Source organism: Odocoileus virginianus, chromosome 30 (genome assembly GCF_023699985.2).
Source record: "Odocoileus virginianus isolate 20LAN1187 ecotype Illinois chromosome 30, Ovbor_1.2, whole genome shotgun sequence".
In the NCBI taxonomy this organism is placed as follows: Eukaryota; Metazoa; Chordata; class Mammalia; order Artiodactyla; family Cervidae; genus Odocoileus; species Odocoileus virginianus.
The window spans coordinates 35907505-35935373 of NC_069703.1; the positions used below are offsets into that span (position 1 = coordinate 35907505).

The following is a 27869-nucleotide window of genomic DNA, read 5'->3' on the forward strand; positions in this document are numbered from 1 at the left end:
GATAAGGGCTTCCCAGGTGATGCTAGTGGTGAAGAACTCACTTGCGAAGGCAGGCGACATAAGAGACACAGCTTTGATCCCTGGGTTGGGAAAATCCCCTGGAGGACGGCATGGCAACCCACTCCAGTATTCTTGCCTGGAGAATCCCCATGGACTGCAGCCACCAGTCCATGGAGTTGCAAAGAATTGAACATGACTGAGCATGCACACACACACACATACAGTTTTTTAGTGGAAAATCAGGTATTGGTTCTCATCCCTAAATCACAGCAGAATCTGGTGTTTTTTTCCTTCTCTTGACAAGTCAAATCATTTAGTAGTATAACATACTAATTAAAATGTGCAGTTGTTCTTTTAAGCCAGATATAGTCATCCTGCAGCATAAAGGACTTGATCTGTAAAGGATTCTAGGTCACCATCATTGTCTTTGACATTATATTTGGTCTTAAGATATAGACAGTGGTGGTAGTGGGCTTCTCTGGTGGCTCAGAAGGTATAGAGAATCCGCCTACAAAGCAGGAGACCTGGCTTCGATCCCTGGGTCGGGAAGATCCCCTGGAGGAGGGCATAGCAATCTACTCCAGTATTCTTGCCTGGAGAATCCCTATGGACAGAGAAGCCTGGTGGGTGACAGTCCATGAGGTCGCAAAGAGTCAGACATGACTGAATGACTAAGCACAGCACAGTAGTGGTTTAGTCGCTCTGTCATGTCTGACTCTTTGGCTTAAGATAAGCTTCTAGAAGCTTTAATAGACTGTTTTGTACCAAAAGATACTTGCCTCTGCTTCTTAGATTGTGTGGAATAAGAATGAGTGTTTAGGCTTTAAAAGGCTTTAGGCTACCAGTTTGGTTTAAGTAACTTGACTTTTGCCAAGTTTGAGGCAAGATAGCTTGGCATTCCTTTAAAGTATGAGAGGAGGCTGTTATTTATCAAATCCGACCCTAGCAAATCGAGACTAGATTGCTGGCTTACAAAGAGCAGAGTCCAAAAGGCATCATGAGGAATTCAAAGTTTAACTGTGGAGTAAAGTTCTTTCCTGTCTTTTATTTTTTGGCATGTTTTCCCTCCATGTCAGTGTTTACCAAAATATGGTCTGCCCACCAAATGCATGAGAATTAGAATTGTTTGAAGTGCTTGTTAAAAACTGCAGATTCCTCTACCCCACCACAGATGTTCTGAATCAGTGTCTGGAGGTGAGACCTGGTAATCTGTGTTTTAAACCCACTTCCTTACAGATTTATGTATCCTAAGATTTTGAGAATCCAGTTTCTTCATGGATTCCTTTTATTTTCGGGTCTTTTCCACATTCATGTATAACTTATGTTTCACTTAATTTTCATATGTTGAGGGCAGGAAGTTTTTTCTTTCTTTCTTTCTTTCTTGGCTGAATCACACAGCATGTGGGATCTTAGTTCCCTGACCAGGTATCAAACCTGTGCCACCCACAGTCCTGCAGTGCAAGCACAGACTCCTAAACACTGGACCACCAGGGAATTTCCTAGGGTAGGAAGGTTTTTGGGGCTTCCCAGGTGGTGCTAGTGGTAAAGAATCCCCCTGGCAATGAAGGAGATATGAGACTCGGGTTCAATCCCTGGGTTGAGAAGATCCCCTGGAGTAGGGCATGGCAACCCACTCCAGTATTCTTGCCTAGAGAATCCCATGGACAGAGGAGCCTGGCATGCTACAGTCCACAAGGTCGCAAAGAGTCGGACACGACCAAAGCAACTTAGCATGCATGTAGGAAGGTTTTTGATTGCTTGCTTTTTGTTGTTGTTGTTAAATGAGAGATTCATGTGCATGGTATGAATATCAAAAAGTATGAAAGGGCATTCAATGAACAATCCACTCATCTCCCTGTTTTAGTGCATTGTGCTGCTCTAAGCCCTTTAATATATTAATTCATTCAGTTCTTCCAAACAATCCAGTTCGGTAGTTCATGTTACTGTTCCCATTTTATAGAAGACAGAAACAGACCCAGAAAGGTTAAATCACTTTTGAAAGTCACACAGCTGGGATGTGCTGGAATTGTCTAGGAGAAGGATATAAGGGTTAACTAGATTAAAACATGTGAAGAGCTTGTTTTGGGAGAGTATAGATAGAGTTCATCTTCAACATGGTAAATGTTTCACATGAACTCTTAACAGCCTACCCTGGAGTTTCGTCTAAGCATGGTATCTATTTCTCATGTAATTTCTTTTCAAACTAATCTGTTCTTCTCTAAATTGCTCTGGCTCTCATCTGGAGAGTAGACTTCATGGATTGGTGATACTGAACAAGAAAAATGGTAGCAACTGAGGTCTTTTCAGTGTCCTCTCATTGACTGGCTTTGTTTTATTTACATGAGCAGAGCTTGGGATGTGGTAATTCTTCCTTTACACATCCATTGCCTTTATTTATGGAGTTATTTCTATGATGCTTCTTTCTCTTCCCCTAGTCATAGCACCCTTCACCCCCAGCCCCTTCAACACAAAGAAATATAGAGAAACCAAGTTAAAGCTCTCTTCCTAGGGTGTTTTAAAATCTGACTATTCTGAAAACTGATTAAACTGGGTTTTCTAAGTGAGCAGTTCCTTAACCTTGAATTAGTAAAACATTAAAAATATTTATGGCACCTACCACTGACTCCTCTTCTGCAATGTAGTAGTTAATCTGGGTAGTTTCTGAATAAATACTAGTATTGGGCAATTCAAGAATTACAACAGAGGTCAGATGGGAGAGAGTGAGGAATAGAAAGTGTAGAAGAGCTCTCGATCACAGATTAAACAAAACCACCCTTTTTATAAGAGCAAAACCTAAATGAATGCTAAGACGCATTGTTTGTATGGAATTAGTGGTTGTTTCTGTCAGTGGTATTGTTCATGTTTTTGCTTTGATTATTTGGAATAATTAATTTTTAAGAAAATGTTTTCTCCTCCAACTAATAAAAATAAATGGAAAAAAAAAAGAAAATGTTTTCTGTAATATGAAATCATAGTTTAAAAACTATTTATTCCAAATTAAAGTTTTGTCTAGTATGTATATATTTATACTTGTAATCTGTATATACATTTAAAACAGCTTTATCGAGATATTTAGATATTACTCAATTCACCCATTTCAAATGTACAATTCAGTGGTTTCTTGGTATACTCACAAAGTTATGCAACCATCAGCACAGTCTAATTTTAGAACATTTTTATCACTTCAAAAAGAAATGACTACCCCTTAGCAGTCCTTCTCAACTCCCTTTTCTTTCCAACCTCTCTCCCCTATCCTTAGCCCTAGGCAACTGCTAATCTGTCTCTTTGGACTTGCCTATTTTGGACATTTCATATAAATGAAATCATGTGATCTTTTGTTACTAGCTGCTTTTTTTTTTTAACTTTATTGCTACTTTTAAAATATTTTTATTTGTTTGGCTGCACTGAGCCTTATTGCAGCATGTGGGATCTGGTTCCCTGACCAGGGATTGAACCCCGGCCGCTTGCATTGGGAGTGCAGAGTCTTAGCCACTGGACCACCGAGGAAGTCCCTGGCCCCTTTTATTTAACATAATTATTCAAAGTTAATCCAAGTTATAGAATGATCAGCACTTCATTTTATGTAGGTATACTACCACCTTTTATATATTTTTAATTTTTATAAATTTTATTGACATATATTGACATATAGTTGCTTTGCAATGTTGTGTTAATTTCTGACATATAGCAAAATGATTCAGTTATACATATATAGTTTTCATTTTCTTTTCCACTTCCAAATGTTCATTTGTGTTGTGTTTTAGATTCCACATATAAGTGATGTCATATAGTATGTGTCTTTCTGACTTAACTTTGCTTATTAAGATACTCTCTAGATTTATCCTTGTTGCTGCAAATGGCATTATTTCATTTTTATGGCTTAGTAATAATCCATTGTATTAGTTTTGCTTTTTAAATTTAATACATCTGAAAAACTTGCACTTCTGGGAAGATGGAGTAGTGGATGGTGGTGGTGAGTTTCCTGAGTTTTTGCTTCATATATCCCAGACTTGGCGTTATAGAAACCAGCAACCTGTAAACACCTACCGCTGCAGACGAAACAACAGCACCAACAGAAGGCTGCTGTTTCTAGCCAGAAAACCAGGGAAGGGACGGCCTAAGCAAGACAGAAAACTTTCAGACAATAGCTGCTTTACTCCAAACACCACAGGAAAGACTATATGGTCCTATCCCCCACCCATGCCAGCAAAGGCCAAATGGGTTAGCCCTGACTTCCACCCTCTGGTGGGGTGATAACATTTACCAGATCCTTCACCAATGGGCATTGGGTTGGGGGGGGGCGGGTCTCCAATGTTTTGTTTTCTGGTTCCTCCTTATGTCTTGAATTTCTTTGCTGAAGCTATTTTTATGTTTGCTTTTATGTTTTAAGCTGTTCATACTTGCTCATTGAAGCATCTTTATCATGGCAGCTTTAAAATCTTTGTCAGATAATTCTGACATTTCTGTCATCTTGATGTTGACATCTTTTGATTGCTTTTTTAAAAATTCAGTTTGATATGGTTATTGGTATGACAAGTGATTTTCAGTTGAAACCTAAACATTTTCTTATTATGTTATGAAACTCTGGATCTTATTTAAACCTTCTCTTTTAAACTTCTCTGACATGCAAATAAGGCTTCTCTGACACTCATCTGGAAGAGGGTGGGAGAGAAGAAGGGTGGTGGGAAGGAGAAGCCGGGTGGAGATAGATGTCCAAGTAGAGATGGAAGTCCATGTGCCCCACTTGGCCTCCACTGATACCCAAGGTGGGAGGCTGCTCAGTGTTGCTGGGCCAGGATCAGAGTTCCAGCTCCCCATGGGGTCTCCACTGACACCCCAGTTCAAAGTGGCCTCTTTATAGCTGGTTAAGCTTGAAAGTCCTGGCTACTCTGTTCTAGGCCTCCTTTTCTGACACCCCTCACCCCACTTCCCTCCTGCCAAGGAGAAGGGAGGGTTCTCATCACTGGCTGGCAGTATTGAAGGCCCTAGCTCCCTCCTTGGCCTTCTCTGATGCCATCCTGGTTGGGACATTTACAGTCTCCAGAGGACTGATTATATTAGTTTGGGAATAAAACATTATAAAAAACTATGCAGTGTGATCACATGTTTAAAAGAAAAAGTAGTGTGTATGTAGAAAATAAAAATCTAGAAGAATGACTGGTGAATGGTTCAAGGGCAGGGGAACTCTGACCTTCTGTAGTGTTTCAGTTTTTGTTTTAAAAGTAATAGAGTTAAAAGACCTATACTCAGAAAACTATAAAACACTGATGAAAGAAATTAAAAGCAATGCAAACAGATAGAAAAATATACCATGCTCTTGGATTGAAAGAATTAATGTTGTTAAATAATCAATGTTCAGAAAACTAAGATCATGGTATCCAGATCCATCACTTCAAGACAAATAACAGGGAAAGAAATGGAAACAGTGATAGACTTTATTCTTGGACTCCAAAATCACCGTGTTGACTGCAGCCGTGGAATTAAAAGATGCTTGCTTCTTGGAAGAAGAGCTATGACAAACCTATACAGTGTGTTAAAAAGCAGAGATGTCACTTTGCTGACAAAGGTCCATATATTCAAAGCTATGGGTTTTCCAGTAGTCATGTACAGATGTGAGAGGTGGACCATAAAGAAGGCTGAGAGACAAAGAATTGATGCTTTGGAACTGTGGTGCTGGAAAAGACTTTTAAGAGTCTCTTGGACAGCAAGAAGATCAAACCAGTCAATCCTAATAGAAATCAGCCCTGAATATTCATTGGAAGAACTGATGCTGAAGCTGAAGCTCCAATACTTCGGCCACTTGATACGAAGAGCTGACTCATTGGAAAAGACCCTGGTGCTGGGAAAGATTAAAGGCAGGAGAAGGGGACGACAGTGGATGAGATGGTTGGGTGGCATCACTGACTCAATGGACATGAGTTTAAGCAAGCTCTGGGAGATGGTGAAGGACAGGGAAGCCTGGGGTGCTTCAGTCCATGGGTTCATAAAGAGTCGGACATGACTAAGTGACTGAACAACAACCCAAGGCAATCTACAGATTTAGTGCAATCCCTATCAAAATACCAATGGCATTTCCCACAGAACTAGAACAAATAATTTAAAATTTTGTATGGAAATATAAAAGACCTTGAGTAGCCAAAACAATCTTGAGAAAGAACAAAGAGGGAGAAATCATGCTTCCTGACCTTAGACTGTACTACAAAAGCTACAGTAATCAAAACAGTGTGGTACTGGCATAAAGACAGATTTATAGATTTATAATAAGCCCATTAACCCACCCACCTATGGTCAATTAATTTATGACGCAGGAGGCAAGAATATACAAAGGAGCAAAGATAGTCTCTTCAATAAATGGTGTTGGGAAAACTGGAGCTACATGTAAAAGAATGAAATTAGAATATTCTCTGATACCATACACAAACTCAAAATGGATTAAAAACCTAAATGTAAGACCAGATACTATAAAATTTCTACAGGAAAACATTGATAAATGAGGTTTTAAAGTGTATCTGTAGTGTGGTAGTGGTGGTTTAGTCACTAAGTTTTGTCTGACTCTCGCAAGCCCATGGACTGTAGCCCTCCTGGCTCCTCTGTCCATGAGATTTTCCAGGCAAGAATACTGGAGTGGGTTGCCCTTTCCTTCTCCAGGGGATCTTCCTGACACAGTGGTCAAACCTGTGTTTCCTGCATTGCAGGTGGTTTCCTGCATTGCAGGCAGATTCTTTACTGCAGGGCCACCAGGGAAGCCCAACTTTTAGCATGGATTTTGTCTAAATTAGCTGCTAAATTCATGAAATGACTTTCTTTGATTAGATTAACCTAGAAGTCATATAGAACAATCTTTAACATAAATTGCAGCAATGTTTGTTTGGATCTGCCTACTAAAGCAAAGAAACAAAAGCAAAAATAAATAAATGGGGCCTAATGAAACTTAAAAGCTTTTGCACAGCAAAGGAAACCAACTACAAAATGAAAAGGCAGTCTACTGAATGAAAGAAGATATTTGCAAATGATAGACTGATAAGGGGTTAATATCTGTTAATATCCAAAATATATAAACTCAGCATCAAAACAACCATATTAAAAAATGGGCTGAAGAACTAAATAGACATTTTTCCAAAGAGGAAATGCAGATGGCCAACAGGACATGAAAAGATGCTCAACATCACTAATTATCAGGGAAATGTAAATGAAAACTACAATGAGATATCACCGTACACTGGTCAGAAAGGAAATCATCAAAAAGAATGCAAATAGCAAATGTTGACAAGGGTGTGGAGAAAAGGGACACTTAGACACAGTTGGTAAAAGTGTAAATTGGTACAGCCACTGTGGAAAACAGTATATCGGCTTCCTCAGAAACTAAAAATAGAACTACCATGTGACCCAGGGATTCCACTCCTAGGAATATATCTGAAAAAAAAAAAAACAAAAAACACTGATTCAAAAAGGTACACGCACCCCAGTGTTCATAGCAGCATTATTTACAGTTGCCAAGGTAGATAATATGGGAACAAGCTAAGAGCCCATCAACAGATGAATGGATAAAGAAGATGTGATATGTGTGTGTATATATATACACACATATATACATAACATACAATGGAATACTACTCAGCCATAAAAAAGAATGTGATTTTTGCCTTTTGCAGCGACATGGATGAACTTGGCGGGGGAGCTCATTATGCCAAGTGAAATGAGTTAAACAGAAGACAAGTACTATATGATATCACTTATAAGTGGAATCTAAAAAATGCAACAAACCAGTGAATAAAACAAAAGAAGCAGATTCAGAGCACAAACTAGTGGCTACTGGTAAGGGGGGGCGGAAGGAGAAAGGGGCAGTAGAGGGGTAGAAGTAAAAAAAGGTTATCTTGGGATTATATGAAATTGTGTGTGGAACTTTAAAAATTTAAAGCACTATAGAATTTAAAGAATCTTTCATTTAATAAAAAAATTGAAAATGTGTATGTTCTGTTAGAAGAAATAAGAAAAAGCAAAACTTTTAAAATGCTATATGTATGCTTTTTAAAATGCTATGTGTACCTTTTTAAATGCTATATGTTCATTTTTGTCATCAATACAAAACTGAGTGTAGAATAAGATACCATGATTCCCAGTTGTAGAATGCTTTTTGTATACTACATTGTACCATAATACCCTTCTCAGTCAGTTGGACCAACTATTCATTGTAGTTGATACTCAAAAGATTGATTTAGATCCTTTAACTTTGTTGAAATGGAATTTTATTAGTACAACTTGGATTAAAGGAGAAAGTTTTGATTTATGACTACTGGAAATCTTGAGTTTTTCCAGTTTCACTCTACTTTATGAAAACATCATCTGACTAGTAACTCCCAATTTTCTAGTGGTCTTATGGCTTTGGAAAAACTTATTCATGGTACTATTTCTTATTTGAATTGTTTTGAATTTTAGGAGAGTAGTTAATAAGAAGCCTTTTTCCAAATTTGTATTGGAGAGTGCACATACTGTGTTGTTTTTTTTTAATTAATTAATTAATTAATTTCACTGCACTGGGTCTTAGTTGTGGCATGTGGGATCTAGTTTCCTGACCAGGGATCAAACCCAGGCCCACTGCATTGAGATGCAGAGTCTTAGCCACTGGACCATCAAGGAAGTCTCCTACCTGCTATGTTTTTACTTGTGCATAAAGGAAAGTAGCTTGATGAGGAGTATGAGATGTGTAACAGCTTTTGCTATACCTGAAAAAGAAGTAAATTGGTAAAACCGGTAGAACATTATAGACAAAAGAGGTGGAAACACAGGGACATTTGTATCTGACCAGGTTTTCATGAAGCAGCTAATGTACCGAGATTCTTTTGTCCATACTCTAGGATGTGCTATGCAGACCACTGTAGGAAATTGAGGTGCAATGTCTTTGACCTGTAGCCAGTCACTGTTTACCTCCAACTTGTCTTCAGTTTAATGTGTTTCCAGGTGCTTGGATATAACATCTTCTTTACCAATTTATTTATTTTCACACTGCTGTCACAGAGACTTGGAAAATAAAGTTAATTTTATAGATTAAATAAATGGAATAGGATGAAGACGATAAGCCACACTCATTCTTTGTCAATCAAACTATTGCTTTTCCAGTAAGTCTCAATTTGTTCAACTTTTTCTTATACTTCTGCTCCCAAGGATATTAAAACTGGGAGGGAAAAAAATGCAAAAAATAAAATAAAAATTGGAGCATATGAAGCTACAGGTTTGTATGAAAATATTAATCATCAAGCTGTGTAGAAAGATAGTATGTTACCTTTTCATCTGTGAAAAATTTAGTTGTATGTTACCCATGTTCCATATGTTGTTTAGATGGTCAGCAGCTTCTAAAAAGCGGATTTGGGTGCTGACTTATCATATATTTAACCTAGTGGTATGACTTAGTACTGTAAACTGACTTGTGCTCTGAAGAAAAAATTACTGTCCTCACTTTTCCACATCAGTGTTTCATCATGTGTCCAGCAGATGCCTCACTTTGTCTCCTTGTAAAGTGAAAGTTAGTTGTTCTGTCATGACCCCGTGGACTGTAGCCCACCAAGCTCCTCTGTCCATGGAATTCTCCAGGCAAGAATATTGGAGTCAGTTGCCATTTCCTTTTCCAGGGGATCTCCCCAATCCAGGGATGGAACCCAGGTCTCCTGCATCGAAGGCAGATTACCATCAGAGCCCCGAAGGAAGCCCCTCTTCAGGTTGTTTTTAATCACACCAAAGTTTAAGAACTAGATCTTTTTTAGGAAGTAAATTTTTGTACAAGTTGTAGTATTATAAATGAATATAATTCATGCTGGCTACAATTTGGTGTTTTGTTACTGATAAAGAATGATCAAAAAGATTTTTTATGAAACCAAGCATATCCCATGCTGTGTGATTAGGGTGGAGTTCTGAGATCCTCCTTATATGCCCATGTATTTTGTTGGTTGTATCAATATTATCTTTAATCATGCAACTGCTTTTGTTCTAACTCTACTCCATTTCCCTGTTAACATAGGAATTAATGACTTTCCTAATGTAGCATTTTACTGAAATGGCTTCTGAAGTTTCTGAGAATTACTTTAGGAAAATGAGCTATTTTTACCGACATCTTTGAGTGACTTGTGTTGAAAGGTGACTTCTGGCCCGATCCATAGACTTCGTGGTGAAGAGGGTCGTGCTGGCTGCTGGTCAGTGTCTGAGTTCTCCTCCACCCTGTAGGTTCGCTCTCTCATTTCTTGCTCCCCCTTGCCTCCTTTATAAACTCAGCGACCTACATGATGGAGTTAAAAATTTGTCTCACTCTGATTTTTAGGAAAATTTTGTGTCATTGTTGAGCTCAGTGAAATCAACTGCTTCCTTTATGAAGTAGGATTACAGATAACTTGGCTTCTCTGGTGGCTCAGACGGTTAAGCGTCTGCCTACAATGCAGGAGACCCGGGTTCAATCCCTGGGTTGGGAAGATCTCCTGGAGAAGGAAATGGCCACCCGCTCCAGTACATCTTGCCTGGAAAATCCCATGGATGGAGGAGCCTGGTAGGCTACAGTCCATGGGGTCACAAAGAGTCAGACACGACTGAGCAACTTCACTTTCACAGATAACTTATTTTAAAGATATCTTTTGTTATTTTCTTGTTCCCTGAAGGAATGTGTAAACAGGATACAGGATTTTTATAATGAATAATTTAAAAATTATTATTTTAAATTGGCAATTTAAATATTGGGGGAGGCTGGCGATTAGTTTACTCTTTGGAGGCAAGCACGTGTTTCCTTTTTTCATGTTGCCCTGTAAAGAACACTGTCTCATAGGGTAAGAAGTAATTTACATTTCACAAAACCTGTGATAGTTTTTGCCCCCACGCAAGGATATATGTTCCCCCTAGGGGTTGATTATACCTGTGCTATCCAATATGGTAGCCATTAGCCACATGTGGCTGTTTAAATGTAAAATTAATTAGAAGTAAATAAAATTAAGTTTGTTGAACCAACTACATTTTAAGTACTCATTAGCCACGTATCACAAATAACTACTGTTTTGGACAGTGGTAGTTTCTATCATTGCAGAAAGTGGTCTTGGACAATGCTGTATTAGGCTAGCCATTTTTAAGAAGAGAAAGAGGTGAGAATTCTCTGGTGGTCCAGTGGTCAGGATTGTGTGCTTTCACTGCTGAAGCCCTGAGTTCAATCCCTGGTCAGAGAGAGCTAAGATCCTGCAAGCCACGAGGCACAGCCAAATAAATAGAAGAGTGAAAGAAAGAGGCCAATGAAAGACCTGAGTTTCTTCCTTCCACAGTGCAACTTTCCCTGTCTCCTCGTACCCTTGATTAAAAATTCAGAAAAAGGTCTGTAGTTTTGTGTATCATCACTTTGACATTTTTTTTTTAATGTTCATTTCTGTTTCCCAGGCTGGCAGTGATGGTGAAAGCATAGGAAACTGCCCCTTTTCCCAGAGGCTCTTCATGATTCTTTGGCTCAAAGGAGTTGTGTTTAGTGTCACAACTGTTGACCTGAAAAGGTAAGACTTGGTTATGGTTAGGGATCAACCTGAGTACATACGTTACTGTTTCAGTTTGATCGTCTCCCCGTCTCTCACTCTAAAGAAATGTATTAAAGTTCAGCTGATTGATGGACACATTTAACTTGCGTAAGTATTACAGATAATTCACAGTGTCAGTATATTGCATGTGACCACTCTGTGTTTTTAAGAACTTATTGTATGTTTACCCTATATTTCAAGAGCAGCACCAGGAGCTATTTTAGTGTAGATGCAGTGACATCTTTGATGTTACAGGATGAGCATGGAACTATGAAGAACTTTCTAAGCAGATGCCTTCTCATGTGCTAGTAAACACATGGCCTATGTATCTGGATTTTTAAAACCAAGCATTGAATTTTAGGAGGTTGATTACTGCTGTGGTCTTTTTCATTTAATCTACTTTTCAGGGAATAATAGGAGTTTTCTATAAAACAATTTTGACCATATTTGGTTAAATACAATTATAGAGTAAGAGCAGTTATCTTGCTCTATGGCCCTGTGATTGTTCTTGCTAGTTGAAGGATGTTTCTAATTTTCTCTCCATAGACCAAAGTGGAGAGGGCTGTGAAGAGCCCTGATAAGCAGTAAGCTGTTTTCCTCAGGAACTTCTGTTGTCCCCTAGCAAACAGATCCGAGGCGAAGAACATTCATACTTTTTTATTAAAAAAAGGTTTAAGCCAAGGGTTGAGAACATTTATACCAATAGACAGTTTAGGGTGTGGCAGTAGAAATGTATATTCCTCTTGACACAAACGCCACGACATGCGTTGCTGTTTATTTTGTGAGCATGTCAATCATGGACAGTATCCAAGCAACAGTATTGACAGGCTGTCACTTGTGGGTAGCAGAATTCACGTGCATTCTTCTTCTGGGCATCACAAGGTGAGAGTTATTAGACAGCTATAATCCCATGCCCTGTTCTTGGTTATCATTCTCTGGGACCTTAAAATTTTTTTTTTTTTTGGCTTCACTTAATTAGATTTTGAGGACTTAAAATGTCTTTATTGAAAATAAGTCATAAAGTCTTCTAGGAACCCCTTTGGTTATATATATGAGCATAGAAGTAAGCCTTGGAAATTGTAAGAATTAACACTACAGGTTCATTTGAAGAAAAACCTGGCTATATTGGACAGGACTGTTGTAAGAATGAAATAATTTATAGTTACCCTTCTATTACTGTTTTTTTCCTACACGCATTCACAAAGGGAGTTTCCCAATATAACTCCTAAAAATAGACCATGCCGCCAAGCACACACCCTTAGTGTGTCTTAAAATACATGGATTCCTCCTATTCCATTTTTGGCTTGGAGTAAGTGAATTGACTGCCATGCTTTGAAAAAAGCCTTTTTTGAACAGCCCAATACAGTGCTTGATTGTGGTACATACCAGTAATAGCACAAAAAACGATGGGAATCTGGTTCAGAAAAGGAAGTGAACTTGTAACAGCCGTTTCTAATTCATCTGTTTCACTTTTCACTTACAAACTTTTTAAGACATTATTCCTGGAAGTTGATTGATATTTGAGGGCTTGTATATGTTTAGGGCTTGTATATGTAATGTACCCTGCATGCAAAAAGTGACACAGAAGTGGGATGAAAAATTCAGGGTTTTCTCACATAAAATATACTACTCCAGATATATGTTTATTTCCTAGAGCTTTGTGTTAAATAAACAGAGAGCACTGAATATTGGAGCCTATATTCTTTAGCATTCTTTAAAAATCTTAGGTCTACAGTATATATTAAAAAATTAAAAAACCTTCTTAAGATCAATTAAAAGTATACAGCTAGTAAATGGTAATGAGTCCCCTTCATTCCCAACCTTGGTCATCAAGTTCCCCTTCACAGAGATAATTGAACTTAGGTTTGGTGTTTATCATTCTTCCAGATCTTTTCTATGAGTTTCACCCTTATATGGGCTTCCCAGGTGACTCAGTGGTAAAGAGTCTGCCTGCCAAGTAGGAGACATGGGTCTGATCCCTGGATTGGGAAGCTCCCCTGGAGAAGGAAATGGCAACCTACTCCAGTATTCTTGTCCGAGAAATTCCATGGACAAAGGAGCCTGGTGGGCTGCAGTCCATGGGGTCGCTAAAGAGTTGGACACAGTGGGCAACAACACCACCCTTAATATGTAGTCTAACTAAGATTTCAAAGAGAAGGTACCTAAAGAAAGTAAACATTGGCTCAAGAAAAAAAATGTAAATAGAATAAAGTTGTCACAGAAGAATAAAACATCATGTAGTAAAAAGTACCTTTCAAAAAGAAAAAAGTACCTTTCATAATTTTTAAAACTTTAAATGTGACTGATTTTAGAAAGCTGTGGGGGAGAAAAGATCTGGTTCCCACAGTGGTTGTTTTCTGCTTTTTCTGATAATTGCCTAATTTCTTGGTGAAATGTACTGATCCCAGAACAAGCTGGTGGAGAGCAATAGAACTCTACTGAGAGCTTTTTAGAAGCCCACTCTCTGCTCTGAAAAAATTATTGTTACATGACATTTCATCCATAAGAACAAGCCAGTTTCTAGTTCTGGCACTGTATGACAGGTTCTCTTTGAAGCTCAATTGGTGTTAATGACTATGCTGGAGGTATTCATATGCCCCTGTGATACTTGGAGCAACCTACCATTGCTTGCCTGCCGGTGCTGCCTTAATACTTTAGTGGGAGTAATTTCTAAACCTAATTTTCAGTTTATGCTGCAATCATATTACAGAACTTTTAGATTAAAAAAAAGTTTGTAGGCTTTAGGAGGAATTTAAGTTTTTATCAACTGCCATTTGAACAAAAGCTTCAGGCAAATGTAAGTGAAAATAATAAAATGTGGGGCACATTTCAAGATGTTATCACATCATCAAAAGGGGAGCAACCATGGCATAGTAGAAAATTCGAGAGGCAGAGACCTGGTTCTGTGCAGAGAGAGCCTGTCCCTGGTTTCCCTGGGACCTCAGGCAAGTTACCTCATCTTCTTCGAGGTCAGTTACCTCATTTTTAATCTCAGAAAGGAGAAAGGGGAAAATAAACTGGCATTTCTTCAGTGTCTATTACATGTTAAATATCTTCACCATACTTATTAGAAACTACTCATATCAAACCATGTTCAGACCTTTCATTGAATAGAATTATTTTATCACACTGGTGTTATAGGGCCTTTCTAGCTAACAGGTTCATGGCAGTGATCAAGATCTTTATTTAAAGACTTCCACTATCTTCACTGTGCTCAGAAGTTCCTAAATCAGAGATCAGCATCATCAGAGCACAGATAAACCTGAGAGGTAGGCTGGAGGAAGAGAAAGAAGAAAGCGTGAAAACAGTAATGAGAGAGACAGTCACACTGACTGGGATGTAGCTGAGTGTGGCCATGTAGTTGTTAGGGTGAGCTCCTCTGGCTTGGGGAACTGAGAGTAGAACTGATAACTTTAAGAAATTAGCTTTTTATTTTAAAAGCAGTGTTATATTACTAGTGCATAAAATTCCTCCTCCATGATATTCTCAGAGAAATTAAGTAAATTGGGGAAGACCACCTTAAAAGTCTGAGCAGTATTTTTTTTCATTTTCCATTCCTATCTTAGACATTGAAACTCTCATCCTTTGAGGTGTTGCTAATTTCCTTCTGCTTTAGAAGTCTGCACACCATTTGTAACATTGTGTGAATCAGACCCACAGTAAGTTGCCATTGTCATGGCATAAAGTTTGGAAGATTGCTATGATAGTTTAAAACAATTTTGAAGTAATTTAAAATGTTACAGTGGAACTATGAAAATGATAGCTCTGTGTGTCTTAAAAGGACTTATAAACTCAGAACAAAATCTGATTTCCAAGTATATTTTTGAGGTAATTTGCTTTCATTATCACTTTCATTATCTCTGTGGTTCCACCCTTCTGAAAATAGTCATTAGCAAGTTGAGAGATCAGTTTGAGTTCCAGGTATTTCTTTAGTAAACAGCAGCTTGAATGACATGTACAGAGAGACTAAGTGGAGTGGAACAGTCCAGCCTTTTAGAGAAATCATTCATTTCCTGCTGCTAGTCAGGCAGGAAAGTACAGACTCTGTCCTTTCCCTTCGTGAAGTTGACTTGGGCTACATGAAGCCCTTGTTAGAATGGTCCTACAATTGAAGATACATGTCTCATGAATGCATTCTGAATCACATGTGTACTTTCGGTATGTGTGTGTGAGACAGACAGACAGGGAGAATTTCATTGCCATGTGTCTTTATGTTCTTTTTCAAGATAATTTCAAAGATGGAAATCCTGTTGAGGCCACTAAGAGCTGAATTAGAAAACTGGATTGTAAATGAAAGGTTTTCTAAACCTGTTACCAGTGTGTGTTCGTGAGTGCTCGGTCACTTGAGTCATGTCCAGCTCATGTCCAGACTCCATGGACTGTAGCTCTCCAGGCTTCCTCTGTTCTTGGGATTCTCCAGGCAGGAATAGTAGAATGGATTGCCATTCCCTCCCCCAGGGGTATCTTCTCCACCCAGGGATTGAACCTGGTGTCTCCTGCATTGTAAGTGGATTCTTTACTGCTGAGCCACCGAAAAGCTCTGTTATCAGTATACATTCTGCTTATAAACTATAAATCTGTTAAGAATTATAAAAGTTGTATTTGATACCTTTTCATAGATGTTATTTTGTTTTAAAATGACTGCTCCACAAATTGACTTTCAAGTAGACAGGGATCAGCAGTATACCACATTTGATCACAATAAATAAAATCCTTTAACTGGTTAAACTGGGACACATTACTAAGCAGATGCTTAGTAATGGGGATCTTGGTGTGTGTGGTTTGATGTCCACAACGATTCAGTCATTCAGTTAGTGATTTAGTATTAGTCAGAATATTGCAAATCTAGTGAAGAATAATTAATAGGAGTAAAGTGATCTGAACCAAAAGATTTGTGTTGTTACTTTTTTTTTCTGCTAATTTGCCATATACTATGTCTAGCATTCTCTTGACTTATGTGAATTAATTTTATGTCTGAAAAATCAACACCTTTAAAGTTTTAAAAGGAAACTCAATTAACAAATAAGTCTACATCCTTAGTATTTTTTTCTATTTAGTGAGTCGACTAGTTACATTTGGTCATTTTTAAGAACCAGCTCCAGTCTCCTGTGGCTGTGCTATACTCATTTTTACCAAGCAGCTGGAACTGAGCCACCAGCCCAAGGGCCTCCAATTGTTTGTGCTGAATTAAATTTTAATTGAAGTTAACCCACTTAAGTTGCTTAAAGTATTAGCTTCTATAAGGTGCCTCCTTTTCATTCCTTCTTTCTCTTTCTGTTTTTTTTGTTTGTTTTAGTTTTTTCTCTTTATATATTTCCTTTTTTTCATCTGGAAACAAAATAGGCAATAACAGAATAATTTTTTTCATCTAAATAGAAGACTACTATAAAAAAAGACTTACTCTGATGGTTAACTGTGAAAATAAATAGCCTCCAAAACATTCATGCTCTCATATCAAGGCATGAATTCTGTGCACTTTACTTTCCTAGATATCTGTTAAGGGAAACATTTGAATGAATTGCTGAATACTTATTGAAGGCCTTTTATGAAATAAACCAAAGATGTCCTGAAAATTTGAGCCATTACCTGTTCAGTTTCATTTTTCTCACGTTGCAGTTCTTGAAACGTCAAGTTTCTGTGAAGCATCTGTGAAAATGAGCCTTTGTGGGTCAAACAAAACATGAGACCTTAGAGTGCCGAGTGAGGACTCGAAGGTGAAGAATCTTAGATTCTATCTGGTTGCTGACTTGATAATAGCTTCTAAGTGAGTCACTTCAGTGCTTACAACTTGTCCATTTGAAATCTGCTGATCTGTTTAGAGGCATTAAAGTTTTTTCTCAAATCTACTTTCACTTGGAGGAAGGATCTAACATGATTGTCCTTCATCTCAACAGTTAATCCTGGAAAATAGTTTCATCACCTTAAAAAAAAAAATCTATATAGCCTTTCAGCAGAAACAAGGACTATTCACTAGTTGTGCATAGTTTCACTTTACTTACACACTTCTATGTTAATCAAATTTCTTAGTACCAGCTAATGCTAAATAACCATCAGACTCAAATAGAATTTTGAACCATCAGATTCAGAGTTTAAAATTGCCACTTTCATGAACACTTGTATAAAGTTAAGTTCACTTTCATACCCATTATTTGATTTGATCTTTATAGACAAATCAAGTCTTATATCCATAATACAAATGAGGAAATCTAGGCCCAGAAAGGATGTGATTTATTTAGTCACATAGCTGATGAATAGCAGAACTGTTCAATTTGGGACTTTAACCAGGTTCTTTTTATTTGGTTTTTTGGTTTTTTCTTCTCTACCATGCTAACTTTATCCCTCCTCTAACAAATATTTTTGTTTGGAAACCTTGAAAATTGTCGTAATTTATTGTAGAAGTAGTAACTGCTATTTATTTTGCCACCCTACCTTATAGATTATTTTATAGCATTGATTTCCTTCTTCTCCTTTACCTAACTCTGCCCTGTTCATAAAAAAATGATTACCTTATACTTAAGCATTAATGGACTCTTCATTAGTCATAAGAATGTTAGTGGATATGTTTTATAACTTCGAAGTGAGAAAAGTGTCTTCTGGGTGACCACAATTTGTGTGTGACAGATTAAAGGATGTTCTTATTCATCACTGGCATTGATGGAAGATATGTGTATTTTCTTTGTCGTGTATTTTATACAGTTTTATTAGCCCTCCTTGCAGTGATGAGATACTGTTGTTCTTTCTTACCTTTGTGCTACTTTCTTAACTTTTTTAAGTGTTAGGAGTTGGAAATAAATATATAAACCCTAAATTGTTAGGGTTTCCAGACTCTTGATTTTGTGTATGGTCTTTCTGAGTTGAGGAGGAAATAAATTATAAATGGGAACAAATGTGATTCTGAGTAAGAATATGAATGGGTGACTTGAAGACTAGAGATAACTACCATCTTGGACATACTGGACCCTTTAGTGATCAAAGAACAGGTGGTTAAGATGAGTAAAAAGGAATAACAAAAAGAAACCAGTGGCAATTCCCTGGTGGTCCAGTGGTAGGGCTGCCGTGTGCCCATGCCCAGGTTCAGTCCCTGGTCAGAGGAACTAATATTCTGAAAACCATGCAGTACAGCCAAAAACAAAAAAAGAAACCAGTGAAATGAAATAGAACAATTCTAATTTGGAGTTGAATACTTATATAAAAGTTACTGGAACCGTCTAGTCATGCCTCACTATTTAACTCACGTTTCATGTATTCTGAATATTTTGTGCTCAACTTTACCTTGTCCAACCAAAGAATGCTCAGTAAAAGAATAAGAGTTGAAAATCAGATCAGATTTTGACTTTTAAAAAGTTCTCTTCTGGAATTTAGGTTATTGCAGAAGTTGATAAATAGTGTTATTTTTTCTTTGGCTTGGGATGGAGATATGCTGTAGAACATGAGTAGAGGGGGGCCCTGAGTTAGAACATTTGAGCTATTTGGATAATTACTAAGTCCTTGTATATTTGATTGGAATATAATGGTAGATGAGGCACTCTCCAGACCTAAACTGAGAGAGAGTTAACATGGTGTGGGTGGGGTAAGGGGAGGTAAAGAAAGGGAGAGAGAGAATTGATGTGAATAAGCACAGGGGAAATTGATAAGCTGGACTGAGTATAGATTTTAAGATACACTCTATTTTAAAAATTCTTTTTAATGACAAAATATTTTACCTTCATGATACACTTAAAGATATCCTTTATTTTATTCAAATTGTGTGCATTTGTGGTAAGGAGGGAAGGAAGGAAGGTCTTTACTAGGGGAAAAGTTCTTTGAAGCAATGCGCTATTTTTTTTAAGTTTTTAATGTTCATCTTCTTAATTATGAGAGTTCTTCAACTTCCTTGTAACTTCAGTTCTTTTAACAAGGTTTTGCTTCCATTTGCTTTGTCCCTTTTTTTTTTCTTCCCTGAAATATTTCAAAGCGCACCCCAGGAATACTGTCATTTCACCTCTACTTATTTCATTGTATATCTCCAAACAATAATGACATTTCTTTACCTAACCACAATGCCATTATAATATCTAGTTCCCAGTGTATAATCCAGTTTCCCTGTTGTTTAGTCACTCAGTCGTGTCCGACTCTTTGCAACACCATGGACTGTAGCCCCCGGTCACCTCTGTCCATGGAATTTTCCAGGCAAGAATACTGGAGTGGGTTGTCATTTCCTCCTCCAGGGGATCTTCCTTGAGACCCAGGGACCAAACCCGCAGCTTCTACCATGTCTCCTGCATTACAGGTGGATTCTTTACCGCTGAGCCACTGGAGAGGTTCCCCGCCCCAGTTTCCTTAGTTGTCTCCAAAATATTCTCTCTTTCACTGGTTTGTTCAAATTAGGATTCAAACAAATTAAACTCATATTTGGTTGTTATGTCTCATAAATTTTTCTTAATCTACAATAATCCCTTCTAACTCCCACTTGTGGCTTTTTGTCCTTCTGTCATTGACTGGTGAAAATCCAATTAGTTGAACTGTAGATTGCCCCAAATTCTAGATTTGGCTGACTGCTTCCTTGTGGTATCACTTAACTATAAATGAACTTTTTGGTCTCAGGACCCCTTTATTCTTTTAAATTATTGAAGACCTCAAAGAGCTTTCATTAATATTGATTTTACTATATTAGAAATTAAAGTTAGGAATAAAATTTTAAATTTCTATTTAATGTTAGAAATTTAAAATGATTATTTACGAATTCATTTAAGTAGAATAATCATGAACTCGTCATCACAGTTTTTAATTAAAAATAACTTTATTCTTCGAAATTAGTGAGAAGAGTGGCATTGTTTTATATTTTTGTACATATCTAATGACTGCCTTAATAGAAGACAGATTCTTATATCTGCTTCTGTATTTGTTACTTTGTGATATCACCAAGTAACCTGTGGAAAACTCCACTATACAACATGAGAGTGAAAAAGCTACATGATGTCTTTGTATTATTGGAGTGGTTTTGACCTCATGGACTATCTGATGAAAAGTGAAAGTTGCTCAGTCGTGTCTGACTCTTTGCGACCCTATGGGCTACACAGTCCATGGAACTCTCCAGGCCAGATCACTGAAGTGGGCAGCCACTCCCTTCTCCAGGGTACCCTGGTTCCCTAGATCACAGACTGAGAGACAGCTGCCCTAGGAGGCTTGATTGGTAAGAATGCTTTTAGGTGGTGATGTGTGCTTCATGTTTTATCATTAGGATGCACACCATATCTGGTCATGCATGTTGGGCTTAGTTGAGGCATTTTGCTTTTTAATAGGGCAACATACCAGTTTTGCCATTTTTATTAGTGTTCTGTGTATTTTCAGTTTGTCCTAATAGGAGGAGAATGTCTTCATTCTTTAATTTTGAATTTCTTTGATAATTGGGTTTGTGGACATTTTTCCATATGTTCACTTATCTGTTGCTTATCAATTTATTTTGACCCATACCTATTAGAATTTTTGAATTTGGACAAAATCCTTCTTATTACTGTCATATTTTTCCATTCTGTGTTGCCTTTTATCTTTGTTTATGCTCTCTTATATATTAAAGTATTTTGTTACTAGTCAAATCTTTTAATTTTTTTTTTCCATCAAGTCTGGACTTGGAAAATGGAAAGGAAGTAACACCTGAATTTGAAATGTTATGGAAAAGGATTGTGGGAATCAGCTACTCCTCTCCCTTATTTAAAAAATAAAAGGCCTGGAGAAGTTATAGTTTGTCCATCTTTATACAGTAAGTTGGTGCCAGTGTCTAGACTAGAGACTGACTTCCAAGTCGTCTTCCCCTCATTCTATCTCCATTTCTAATAAGTACCTCAGTTAAATTTGAAACATGAATGAAGGACTTTGTAATTAAAATCAAAGATTTAAAATTTTCTTATAAATTATATGCTTTGTGGAGGTTTGCCTCTTACTAGAGTACTGTTGCAGCTATTATACTTAGTGGAAAAAGTATATTTTTTTCTTATTCATTTTTATGCACTTTAAAATTTAGAATCACTCTGAGAATGTGAAGTATTGTTGCCTTCTTTAGTTAGAGTTAAAAGTGACCTGATTTTGACCACTGTTTTGCCTAACAGGAAGCCTGCAGACCTGCAGAACTTGGCTCCGGGGACCCACCCACCATTTATAACTTTCAACAATGAGGTCAAAACGGATGTAAATAAAATTGAAGAATTTCTTGAAGAAGTCTTATGCCCCCCCAAGTGAGTATCCAAGAAAATATGCCTGGAAATAGTGCCGTCTTTTTAAAGCTTTGTCTTATCCGTCCCTTAGAGACATTTCTACTCATTGTACTTAAGTTAAATTGTCACAGAATTAAGTTGGAATTACTAGGACTTCTCTTCATTCATTATAATGCTACACAGTTGTCAGAATTGGCTGCTGGCTAGGCCAGTGAGCCATACTAAGAAAGATAGGAATCGGGTTAAGCTGGAGAATGCCTGGTGTTTGGGATATGAGACAAGTCAGGAAAGACTGATTATTTGAGGTCCCAAAACGAGAGTGAAATTTAAGGATAAGAGATGGGGAAAGACATACTCACATTGAACCCAGCCAGAATGTCTAAGCAGGAGTGTGGTACAGGTTGCTGGGAGATTTCCTGTCAGGCCATTTTAAAGGTAATTTTCTGAAGCTACTACCCAAGGGCATTAACTTTTTAGACTGTGTCCCTGGGATTCCATTTTTATGTATATATTTCTCAGAGGTGTTCTAGATCCCCTGGTCCTGCATATTAGCCCACATGGTAAATGATTTTAAAATACTCAACTATTGCCTATAATGTGAGATGTAGTTGAGAAATAAATGTACTGTAATGACAGTTACCTAAATTGCAACTATGCAGGTTTGCATCATAATGTAATCTTAGCATAGATTCAAAGCCTTTTAGGCTTTTCCAGTTTGATTATCCTGAAAACCAGGTTTTTTTTTGGGGCGGGGGGCCCAAGCTTTCTCTTGTTAGTTGTCCTTACTCTCCACACATACAGATAAATTTCCCTGGAATGGGATTATTGAGTTAGAGAGTTCTAAAATAATAGTTACTCAGTATTCATTCCTTCATTCACTGGTTTATTCTGCAAACAGTTACTGGGCAACAAAGTTCTATGGATACAATATGAGATAGTTCCTGCTCTCTAGAGGTGCAGTTGAATATGGACAGATAGTGGTGCTATGGGAAAGTGAGTGGAATCAGGAAAGGCTTTAGAGAAAGAGATAATATTTGAATTAAGCTATAATTGAAAAAAAAAGATTGGCATTCCACAGGTGAATGCAAAGATGACAGACGTTCTAAGCAGAAAAATAATTTTGAATAAACTGTTTCTTTGGAGGACCTAAGGATGTGACTGCAGCATAGCATGCAAGATTGAAGATGGTAGGCAAGAAGACTGCCAGGAGATATATGAATAATGACACCCCTGTCTGCAACTAGTTCATCTTCAATTAGGAACAGAATTACCCTCTATTCAGCAATCTTATACTAAGCTTAAATTTTCTTTTTCTTAATCCTATATTCTAAAGTTTATCCTCTGCTTTCCTGTCTTTCTGAGAACCTCAAACTTCTTTTATCTCTATTTTCCAAGAGTCCTAACCTACCTTCCATCCCTAGTAAAGTTTCTGTAGACCAATATCTATAAAACTATGTTTGACTTTTCCTCCAGAACATGTATATAGTTAGAATACTGATAAACTGAAACTAAGATCTTTATAAAATAGAAACTGAAGCTTTATATACATTAGTAATGAACTATTATGAACATTCATTCAAATAACTGTTGAGAGAAAATGGAACCTGCCAGACCTCTTTTTATTCTTTTTATGTATGTGTGTATATATATATATATATATATGTATGTATGTGTATCTTACCCTTTTCATTTTTAAAGTCTGTCAGCTGTGAGGAAGGTTCCGTATTTGCTAGTTTATCCTCAGATGCTAGTGAAAGTAGTCTTTCTCTCATAACTGTAGATTATTGTATCAACACTAAATTATAAATAGAGAAACAGTTTGAATGACATTCATTCTCTGGGAGGGAAACTGTATGTTGTTTCAAATCATAGTCTGAAAAGTTTCTTGTGTAAATCCTTGCAAGGATATTTACGTTTTTGAAGTCAGTATGCTGATAACATTATATACCATTTCAGTAAAATGGGGGTATTTTTACATATTCTCTCCTAACCTTATTCAACAATATCAGCAATAACAATAACAAATTTCATTATTATTTTTTCTAAGAGGGAATACATATTAAGTAATAATCTTAAAGTTATTAATAAATAATAATAGCTCCATAATAAATATTAATGGAGCTAATATTAAAATATTCTAATTTTTTGGCATCCAGGACTCTCTAAGACATCATAGCATTTTTAATTTGATTTGGACTTTGAAAATAAACATTTTCACTTTTTTTTTGGCCTCATTTTGTGGCTTGTGGGATTTTAATTCCCCAACCAGGGAATGAATCTGGGTGTTCAGCAGTGAGAGCAGAGTCCTAACCACTGGACCACCAGGGAATTTCTTCACTTTGTTTTTTATATATAGAAAATTTAGCTTCATTTCATTTGGGCATATTTAAAGAGATACTCTAAGCAGAGATGATCTTTTCATTTAAGTAATTTAATTTAAAACTTGGGAGACCTTTCTGTTTTAAAGGGTTCTTAATCTGCTAAATTCTCTCTGTGGTTAATTTTCCTTGTTTTTATGTTGATGTTTCTGATGGCTCAAATGGTTAAAGAACCTGCCTGCAATGCAGGAGACCTGGGTTCAACCCCTGGGTAGGGACGATCCCCTGGAGCAGGGAATGGCAATCCACTCCAGTATTCTTGCCTAGAGAATCCCATGGACGGAAGAGACTGGCAGGGTACAGTCTATGGGGTTGCAAAGAGTCGGACACAACTGATTGACTAACAACTTTGACTTTATATTCTGAAGAGAGTTTCTAAATAAAGTTTAAAATTTTACTTTAAATAGAAGGGAGTATTTTTGATGTTACTAATGCCTCTGCTGTTATTAACATTCAAGTGCTAATTATGTGCCGTGCACTGTCCATTGTGGAGTATTTTGTGGAGTATCTCAATCCTCTCCAAGACTTTATGGAAAAACTGAAGAGGAGTAATCAAAATAATTTGTCCAAGGTTTCACAGTTAATGGTGGCAGAGTTGGCATGTGCATACTGCATGCTACGTCGCTTCAGGGATTGAACCTGCTTCTCTTATGTCTCCTGCATTGACAGGAGGGTTCTTTACCACCAGCGCCACCTGGGCAGAGTTGGCATACTTACTTTCAAAGCTAGATCTATATGCCTTCAAAAACCTATGTTTCCTCTTACTTCTGTTTTTCATTTGGTTGAGTTTGACTTTTGTTAAAGGTAAACTGTGAGCCTTTAATTGGAATTGTGCTTTAGTGAGTACAAAATTGAAGGGTAGCTCAAGTTTAGAGGAAGAGTAGGATAGAAAGCAAAGGGAGTTTGTTTCACTGTGATGACCAAGTGAGACTGAAAGTGGTTGTCCAACTTAATTTAGTGAACCCTTTTTAAAAAGTAGGGGAGGTTTAATTTCTGATGAGTTTCTGTTTATATGCATGGGAGCAGCATGTTTGGATTGACAGTACTTTGCCCTTAGTGGGTTCTGTAACCCGTAGTGTGAAATACTGATCGAACAGCATGTTCTCTGTCACACAGACTTGCTTCTAGAGGATGAGAGAGAGAGAAGAAAGTGGGATCATCACATGCATTCTTTTCCCCTTCCTCTGTTCTAGGGCAGTCAGGTATCAGCCTTTTCTCTAGGATGAGGTCTTCGGGTCCTTAGCTGATCCTGTTCACACTGATTGTAAGCCTTCTAGGAGGAGGAGAAAAGGCAGGAGAGTTGTATAAGCTGGTGGACTGGAATCCAGCATTTCTAATACCGTGTTTTTGGCATTTGATGAAACTGAGAACAGAGGGGTTTTTATGTGAGCATTTCTAATTTAATCATGACAAATATAAGCTATTCTAGAGTTGTTTAGAATTTAGAGACTAATGAAAAGCTAAAATCAAGGAGCTTTTGCTAGTCTAGGTAACTATAGGTTTTAACGGAGAAACTGTCTTCTCTTCTGGGGTTTTTTTTTTCAGTTTCCCCCTTGCTTGAAAGAAGGAACTACTTTGCCACCCCCCATCCCCACCCCCACCCCCACCAAAAGCTTTTAAAAAACTTTGAAATTTGGATTTTTAACTGAAGCAGGCTTGTATACTTGGCCAACTTACTGATAAAAGGAGAGAAGGATGGAGGAAGATAGATAATTTTGGAGAAAAGTTCTATAAACTGTTGTTAAACCTTTTTTCTTTCTTTTTTTTTTTTTAAGAGAACAATGAAACTTGAATTTACAGGAATAATTTAATAGACTTGTATAACCACACTTTATGCTCACATTAACACAAGAAAGGAGAAATGTCTGAGATCTTTCTTAAAGGATGGAATTATTCTTAGCTAGTCTACCATAAATACTAGCGATAAATACTACCATAAATACTAGTGATACAGGATGTAATAAAGGACTGATCTTAAAGTCTCAATGCCCTGGATGTGCATGTCTGTTCTGTGGTTGACACATAGCCTTTTATTAATCATTTACTTTTGTTTTGTTAAATGTTAAAGTAAATGTTCATAATAGTTGAAAAGTATTGCTTAATCAAGCAGTTTGCCAAAACTACTACTAATGAATTATTAAAATCCAGTGTTTGGGGGAAATGCAAAAAAGTTGACAACTGATTTTGGACTTAACGGTTTAGAATTTGATTTATCTTTTTGAACTTGATCTGTAATAGAACAAAAACAACAGCACTGGACTTGGGGACAGGAGATGTGAGTTTGATGATACTTTTAATAAGTCCAATGATTTGGGGGTAACTATGTAAGTTTTCTGGAATATAATTTCCTTTTAGCAAATTGAGAGATTGAGGTTGAGTGGTCTCATGTACCTATAGTATTGTGTGCATTAAATTAATAATACAAGTTTAACTGTTTGTCTTGGAGAAGAATAGGGCATGTTTTAGAGAACAGTAATTTTTTTTTTAAAGAGTTGTAATAGTATCTGTTTCCATGTAATAAAGGATACGCTGATTGCAAGTCCTACATTTTTACCTGCTCATTAAAATAGGTCTCTGGTAAGTATGATTCTGTGTGTTCGTCTTTATAACCCCAGTACTTAGTACAACTTCTGACACATAGTAGATATCTAATTATTAGAATAAGTAAACATATGCATAAAATGAATATGTAAATAATCTATAATTCAAATCTACTTACCTATAAGTTACTTTGAGAATTATGAAGTTTACTTCATTAGAAAAAGTAGGTACTCTTAAATATTGGTTGGGGAAAAGAATAAATTTAGAAACTTGGCTAGAGGAAGACATAGGTGTACTGAAGAGGCGCTTTTGTTCCTTGCACTATATTTTCTTTGGAATGAGTCAATGAAAGTACTGTATTATAAGTGGTGGAAATATTTAAACTACAGGCTGGTTATTTTCATAGTCAAGGGAAATCCAGGGATGTTGAAACTGGAACTAACTGTTTCAGCTCAGGCAAGGGGGAAGAAAAAAGAGAGAGAGATGATAAAGTTTCCTGTAGTTAATCAGAAAAAAACCATGTTATATATGTATATATATAAACACACACATCACACACACATATATAATATGCATATACATACACTCAGGTGAAATTTATTTACTGTAATTATTCACTGAAAAACTCATTATGTAGTTAATATAACTTCTAATTATAAAGAACCTTTTAAGCTTAAAATAGATATTAAAAAAGAAATAACTTGAGCATATAGGTATTCAATAGATATTTTATATTTTTCTTCCCAGTATAGTACTATGTCTAATTTAGAAGATATCTTTTCTTGAATTTAAAATGGTAAACATAAAAAATATGAATATAAAAACTAGCCTGAAACTACAACTTGCAACTGGACTAAATTTTTTTCCTAAAATTTTTTCATTTTTAGTTTAAAGAAAAGTGGTAAGAAAGCATCTTAAAATGCATGAATAAATCTGAATAACTAGTTCAATGTAAGATTTTTTTTCTGTAGTTTTACTGCCCCAGTCCATTTTCCAGGGAAGTTTTGCAGGGCTTTTAAGAAAAGATCAGTCTTTCCTGAAGTGGTGCTAAGAGTCTGAATTTCTCTAGTTCTGTCTCCTTGGAGTTGCTGCAAACTCTACTGAAGGGAAAAGTAAAGAATTGGGCTTTTTCACGTGTGTTTTCCAATTTAAGGAAGAAATAAAAATTATGTATATGTGTTGAAATTTGAGTATGTAAAGTACAAGTGTGTGTGTCTTTTTAAAAAAGC

The 27869-nt window shown here is 36.8% G+C and overlaps 1 protein-coding gene across 1 annotated transcript in view; it reads left to right on the forward strand.

Annotated features, from left to right (window-relative positions):
* Nucleotides 1–27869, forward strand: part of CLIC4 (chloride intracellular channel 4) — a 69033-nt gene that overhangs the window by 27766 nt on the left and 13398 nt on the right. The window contains exons 2-3 of the mRNA XM_070458451.1: nucleotides 11401–11510; nucleotides 21617–21742. Coding sequence (XP_070314552.1) covers nucleotides 11401–11510; nucleotides 21617–21742 — 236 coding nt within the window. The remainder of the gene's footprint in view (nucleotides 1–11400; nucleotides 11511–21616; nucleotides 21743–27869) is intronic.